This window comes from Pan paniscus, chromosome 13, assembly GCF_029289425.2.
Source record: "Pan paniscus chromosome 13, NHGRI_mPanPan1-v2.0_pri, whole genome shotgun sequence".
Classification (NCBI taxonomy): domain Eukaryota; kingdom Metazoa; phylum Chordata; class Mammalia; order Primates; family Hominidae; genus Pan; species Pan paniscus.
In genome coordinates, this window is record NC_073262.2 from 78,780,718 (window position 1) to 78,787,699 (window position 6,982).

The window sequence follows — 6,982 nt, forward strand, 5'->3', positions numbered from 1 at the left end:
AATTGACTCCATCCGCTCTGTCCCCAAAGAGTGACACAGCCCAGAGGTGGCTCAGAACCCTAATCCGGGGTAACCCTAAGAGCCCACAGGTCCACTCAGGCCCAGGGCTTCAACTTTTCTTCCAGGAGACAAGAGTGCAGATGCAAGCCACTTTTTGATTACAAATGCTAATTTCTTTTTCAAGCTGTTCTTTTAATTTTTCCCTGGAAAGAACTGTGGCAGGGAGAAGGGCGTCTTGGTACAAATATGGGTATTCATCTCCTTTATGGTGCAATATTGATTTATTATTAATGGTAACTGCTCCAACTGATCTAAAGATGATCGAAAACATCAGCTACATTAAATACTCATAAGCAAAATAAAGGCTGGCCTGTAGAGCACTGCCTTTTTATTCCATTTGTCTCACCTCAGCCTTAGAGTCTTAGGCACACTTTCCATCCTTTGGGGCTCGGATCATTCTTTTGTATTATTTCTATCTTGCTCAATTTTTTAATGATAAAATATCTCAAAATATTGACAATCTCTTGTCTCAAGGAGCGGGTCTGAAAGCAGAAATTTTAAAGATAAAAAATAGAATTTTGTGAGAACAGATTCAAAATTATGTCTGATATACACATTTTTGTCTGTTAGTAAAAACCTATTTAACTCTAACCAATATGGGAGTGACTTTGAGCTCAAAGCCACTGAAAGCTGAAATGGAAAGGTCCCCAAATTCTGAAGACACATCCTGCCTATTCTGGCTCACTGCAGACCTACCCGTCTGCAAGGAATTGCTTGTTTTTAGCCTGTATGTTTTCTTCATGTATAAATAAAGATTATGAAAGGGCATTTGATGGGCATAAAATTCCCGATTAGATTAAACAGTCTTGCCTTTCTTAGAGTAGGGAAAATTGGGCAAACAAGTTCCCAGCAGCTCTCCTGGCCGAGAGGCAAAAGGGCGACACTCGATACTGCTGGAGCGCCAAGCTAGTGTCAGGGCGCCTGCGGCAAGCGAGTGCAGCGGGCACTTCATTCAGCTTTGGGCACACTTAGCCCTGGCTCAAAACAAGATCTCTACTATGCGAGAAAGCAAATTTCAGGGCGCTGGTCAGTGGCTGTTAGCTTTGAACAGTACCTTAGCAACCTAGAGTCAAAAGTTATGTTTTGTCTTGTTTTGTTTTTCCTGCCATCCTCAACCCCCACCCCCAAGCTCGAAAACAGCCACCCCTGTGGAAAGGTAATGTTTAAACCTCAGGCTATGCTGGGATGCTGCAGCCAAAGCAGTTAGAGGCGCCAGGCTTTTAACCTGACAATGATGTTGTATTTGAACAGCTGCGTAAAGGTTTAAAAGGTCTGTCTCATTGCCACCGCGGAGTTTTTAAAAAGAGGTTATTGTTTGGGCGAGAGCACCGAGAGGGAACAGGCGAAACGGTCCCAAGGCCGAAAATAATGTTCAACGCTTGTTTCAACCAGGCCAGGGGAGATTCCTTTTTGGGAAGAGGGATAAAGGGTTTTTTGGGAAAGGTTTTTGTAAAGGAGCGGGCGGGCTACTAGGTCCCCCAGAATGCTGAGGCGCTTTAATGAACATCAGGCCCCAAAGAAATGTTCTATTGAGGTGGAAACCCAATTTACCCACAAGTTCAGTCTCTGGGCCTGAAATCCAAGGCCAGCCTATGCCCCAGCGAGTACGGGGAAAAGAGAACACAGATGCCCTCCCGGACTGAGAACTGGTTCATGGTCAGAGTTTCTGGGGCCGCTTTAGTTTCTTGGCTGGCAGGAAGGGAACCTGGCAGGCCGAAGGACGGCTCCAAGTCCTGGCCGGCCCCTCACTCAGGGCAAGTCTTTGGAAATCAAGGTTAAAGCTCCCCGCTGCTGCCCCGAGGCCCGGGCTTCCGCAGGGCGGCTCACCCGCCTGCAACAAGAGAGGGAGGGAGGAAGTTGTTGAAGTTTCTCATAAAACTCTGAGTTTCCATGGTGGTAGTGGTGGTAGTGGTGGTAGTGGTGGTTCTTTAATGAGCCGGACCACAACCCCAGACCATATCCTCTTTATAGAAGTTTCCCTCACCAAAGGAAACAGAGAACTAAGATTCCCACCTCCTTCCCCTCCCTTACCCAAGCAAAGCCTTGTCAAATAATTTTAGGAATTGTCCAAAACTGTAAAACTCAAATTCTGACAAAAGTATAGCTTTTAATATTTGACAATTTGTATTAAAACAAAAATTGACCTTCTTGGTTAGCAGCGAAGGGAAAAAAATCAATAGTATAATTTTCAATAATTCATAAAGCGAACGCCATTATGGTAAATTTAACTATTAATCTTATCCTTTACAAAGTCTCGATTGATTTGTTAATAAAGTATCTTCCTGTGTGTGGCAACAGCGGGCATAACTCTTTAAAAACCTTCAGAAGCAAGAAAATTACCAAGTAGCCCAAGAATGTAGATGAGAATTTTATTGATCGCCCTGATTCTTCTTAATATGTATTAATAAATTCCACAGCCTTTTGTACCTTGCACTTGTCAGAAACCAGTGCTTTTACAAAATCCATAAAAGGAAAACATTTTTCTTTGCAGAAGAACCAAAATGACACCTTTGCATTTCTCTGTCCTTCTTGGCCCAGTCAGTTTTCTAAAACTTCTGGATTCTGAGGGTCAGAGTTTCCCCTTTTCTTAAATTATTTTTTCCTTTCTTCCTTCCTTTTTTCCCTCCATTATCAGGGTGTGGGGAGAGAAACCTCTGTTTAGTTCTCCTGCAGGGAGCCCAAGGGACGCTTTCGCGGATAGTGAACTGCTGGCAAAGAATTGTCTCTGGGCTGAAAGCTCCCAGAGGTCCGGCCCCGCAGAGGTCAGGGTGTGGTTCCTCTGAGAGCCGAAGGCTCGTGTAGCCCGCCGGGGCGCATAGGAACCCGGAGCCAGGCAGGAGGACCGAGCGGGAGGACAACGCCGGGACCGACCCATCCATGGGGATCCGGGCCCGGCCAGCTGCTTGGCCTCCCGGCCCTCGCGGCCCTTTTTGCCTCCGCCCTCCTAGAGACACCTTGGCCGCTTCTTAGCCCCAAGGGATCTTTCCTTTGGACCCCTGGGATGGGATGTCTCAGGGCGGAATCCGACTCACCTTCCCGCTAGGCTGCCCGGGACTAAATTAACCAGCCTGCGCCCCCACCCGCTTGTCCTGGACCCGGCCCTCTTAAGCGCGTTCTGCCTGGGTGTGTGTGTGGGGAATGCTTCTGTGCGCTGGCGCCAGGGCACTCTGGCTTCCCTCCCCGTCCGTGCGTGTCCACTTGGAGGCCCCTAGAGCTGAGACTTTCCTTCCGCCGGTTGGGCCCAGGGGCCGAAGCGGGGGACGCGAGTGGGGCGGGCTGGCCGAGCGAGCCCTGGAGAGGCGGACGGGAGGGCGCCGGAGAGCGCTGGGCCGGTTGTCTCCAGCGCGCACTATCGCGGGCGCGTAGTAGATGTCGCTGTTGTCCGTGCTTACGCGGCCGGCCGGCCAGGCTCTGGAGCACGTGACCCGAGAGGAGGCTGCGGCTCAAGGCCATTTTCAAATCTCATTGGCTTGGTTGTCATGTGGTCGGCAGAGGCATCCACAATTACACGGGGAATGTTTTCCTAGAGATGTCAGCCTACAAAGGACACAATCTCTCTTCTTCAAATTCTTCCCCAAAATGTCCTTTCCCAACAGCTCTCCTGCTGCTAATACTTTTTTAGTAGATTCCTTGATCAGTGCCTGCAGGAGTGACAGTTTTTATTCCAGCAGCGCCAGCATGTACATGCCACCACCTAGCGCAGACATGGGGACCTATGGAATGCAAACCTGTGGACTGCTCCCGTCTCTGGCCAAAAGAGAAGTGAACCACCAAAATATGGGTATGAATGTGCATCCTTATATACCTCAAGTAGACAGTTGGACAGATCCGAACAGATCTTGTCGAATAGAGCAACCTGTTACACAGCAAGTCCCCACTTGCTCCTTCACCACCAACATTAAGGAAGAATCCAATTGCTGCATGTATTCTGATAAGCGCAACAAACTCATTTCGGCCGAGGTCCCTTCGTACCAGAGGCTGGTCCCTGAGTCTTGTCCCGTTGAGAACCCTGAGGTTCCCGTCCCTGGATATTTTAGACTGAGTCAGACCTACGCCACCGGGAAAACCCAAGAGTACAATAATAGCCCCGAAGGCAGCTCCACTGTCATGCTCCAGCTCAACCCTCGTGGCGCGGCCAAGCCGCAGCTCTCCGCTGCCCAGCTGCAGATGGAAAAGAAGATGAACGAGCCCGTGAGCGGCCAGGAGCCCACCAAAGTCTCCCAGGTGGAGAGCCCCGAGGCCAAAGGCGGCCTTCCCGAAGAGAGGAGCTGCCTGGCTGAGGTCTCCGTGTCCAGTCCCGAAGTGCAGGAGAAGGAAAGCAAAGGTCGGTATGAGCAGAGTTGCCACCCCAGCGGGGCGCGCAGCCCGGGAACCCGGCAGAGAGGGAGTGCCGGGGTGCCCAGCGCCGAGCCGGAGCCCGACTTGGCAGGTGCTGTTCCGCCTGGTTTTAGAGGGGTGATCTCAGCCCTGAGATAGTCCCCGCTTCTCCCCTGCTGCCCTGGCCCTCTCCGCCAGTCCTGGCCCCACGCTGATGGCGCCCGGGCAGAGGAAAAGCTTGCCGGTTTTATTTTTCCTGAGCTAGACCTGAACACAACAAAAGAGCGCAAAGGAGACCTGCGGCTCATAAACACGACCCCAGAGCCTCTTTTCTCCTGCTCAGATTTGCAGTTCCAGTTTTGCCTTGATCCCAATGATCATGTTAAGGTGATCCAGGGCACCGTGTTCGTGTTCAAGTGTATGCACCCCGCATCCTGCGAGCTTGGGGGTGGTGAGGGGAAAGAGATGGCTGGGCTGGTTGGTGCTTGAGTTGGGAAACAGGGCTTACCGCCTTTGCTGGGCTAGGTAACCTTGGCTTTGTTTAGGAAAAGTGCTGCAGGCTTTGCAATCCGTCGGCAAAGAGGGCAAAGGCGGAGGGGGAGAGTGGAACCCGCATCGCCCTCCCTGCAAGGCCAGCCTTAGGGCTGGGCTAAGGCAAAGAGCCAGGGATCTGGCTTTTTGAGAAGGAACCCTCCTCCTCTCCCCCAGTGCTTAGAGGTGGGCCACAGTAGGGGGCTCCCTTTCTGGGGGAATGCTTTAGTGTGGGGGCAAGAAGACATGAAAATTAAGGAAATTCTGGGGAATGCAACAATACCCAGGCAAGGTGGGGGAATGTGTCTCGCTTCCCCATTTATCTTTTGAAAGAGAATGGGCACCTATAAACCTGACTGTCAGGCTTCCTGACTACCTAGGAGAGGTGGGGAAGAAGTGGCAGATTTAGGGACCTGAGGCAGCAGTGGGGTTGGTAGGCTTGTCCAGATCGTGGCGTATTCCCCTCCGTCCCTGTTAGGAGCTGAACCCTTAGAATGTTGCTGGGGAGATCTGGAAAGTTTACTATTCTACTAATGCTTTGTACAAGTGAGAAAGTTGAAAGAGAGAGCGAGAACCCAAATGCAGACTGTCCTGCCATCATGTCATTTAAGTAATGTGGCATCAATGTAAGATTCCCTTCCAAGGCCCACTTCATGTGAGTAATGTTTAATACTAGCATTTTCCAAAGCGGCCTGGCTGCCAGCAGGGTCACGGCCAAGGGTACATTTGAACAGTCTGAAGAAAAAAACCAAAACCAAAACCAAAACCAAAACAAAAACAAAAAACAAAAAAAAAAACCTCTTGATTTTTTTTCTTCTTCTCCCTTTAATTTTGTTAGAGGAAATCAAGTCTGATACACCAACCAGCAATTGGCTCACTGCAAAGAGTGGCAGAAAGAAGAGGTGCCCTTACACTAAGCACCAAACGCTGGAATTAGAAAAAGAGTTCTTGTTCAATATGTACCTCACCCGCGAGCGCCGCCTAGAGATCAGTAAGAGCGTTAACCTCACCGACAGGCAGGTCAAGATTTGGTTTCAAAACCGCCGAATGAAACTCAAGAAGATGAGCCGAGAGAACCGGATCCGAGAACTGACCGCCAACCTCACGTTTTCTTAGGTCTGAGGCCGGTCTGAGGACGGTCAGAGGCCAGGATTGGAGAGGGGGCACCGCGTTCCAGGGCCCAGTGCTGGAGGACTGGGAAAGCGGAAACAAAACCTTCACCGCTCTTTGTTTTTTGTTTTGTTGTATTTTGTTTTCCTGCTAGAATGTGACTTTGGGGTCATTATGTTCGTGCTGCAAGTGATCTGTAATCCCTATGAGTATATATATATATATATATATATATATATATAAACTTAGCACGTGTAATTTATTATTTTTTCATCGTAATGCAGGGTAACTATTATTGCGCATTTTCATTTGGGTCTTAACTTATTGGAACTGTAGAGCATCCATCCATCCATCCATCCAGCAATGTGACTTTTTCATGTCTTTCCTAACACAAAAGGTCTATGTGTGTGGTTAGTCCATGAACTCATGGCATTTTGAATACATCCAGTACTTTAAAAATGACATATATATTTTAAAAAAAAGATTAAGAAAACTCACAAGTTGGAGGGAGGGGGACTTAAAAAGCACATTACAATGTATCTTTTCACAAATGAATTTAGCAGTTGTCCTTGGTGAGATGGGATATTGACGATTTATGCCTTGTAGCCTTTCCCTTGTGGTGCATCTGTGGTTTGGTAGAAGTACAACAGCAACCTGTCCTTTCTGTGCATGTTCTGGTTGCATGTATAATGCAATAAACTCTGGAAATGAGTTCGCTCCCTCTGCTTTCTGAAATGGAAATATGTTATGCTGGAAATTAAAGCCTATGGTAAGATTATCTTCTGGTTACACTCCCTGTTTGGGGCATTTGGGCAGGGGAGTGATAGACTAGTAGGGGAAGGGAGATGGGGGAGAAAAGCTGGAGAAGGCCTAGGGTGTTGGATTTTGGCAGTGGTTGGGGGAGAGGAATTATAAGCTAGCTTGAGAGTGAAGTTTTCATAATTAGGAGGAAGGGGAGTCTCCT

The 6,982-nt window shown here is 48.9% G+C and overlaps 1 protein-coding gene across 1 annotated transcript; it reads left to right on the forward strand.

Moving 5' to 3' along the window:
* Window positions 1-2,687: 2,687 nt before the first annotated feature.
* Window positions 2,688-6,729, forward strand: HOXD10 (homeobox D10). The gene has a single exon (XM_063595676.1). It carries the CDS (start codon window positions 3,430-3,432, stop codon window positions 4,534-4,536), a length of 1,107 nt encoding a protein of 368 aa, XP_063451746.1. The 5' UTR covers window positions 2,688-3,429; the 3' UTR covers window positions 4,537-6,729.
* Window positions 6,730-6,982: the final 253 nt, after the last annotated feature.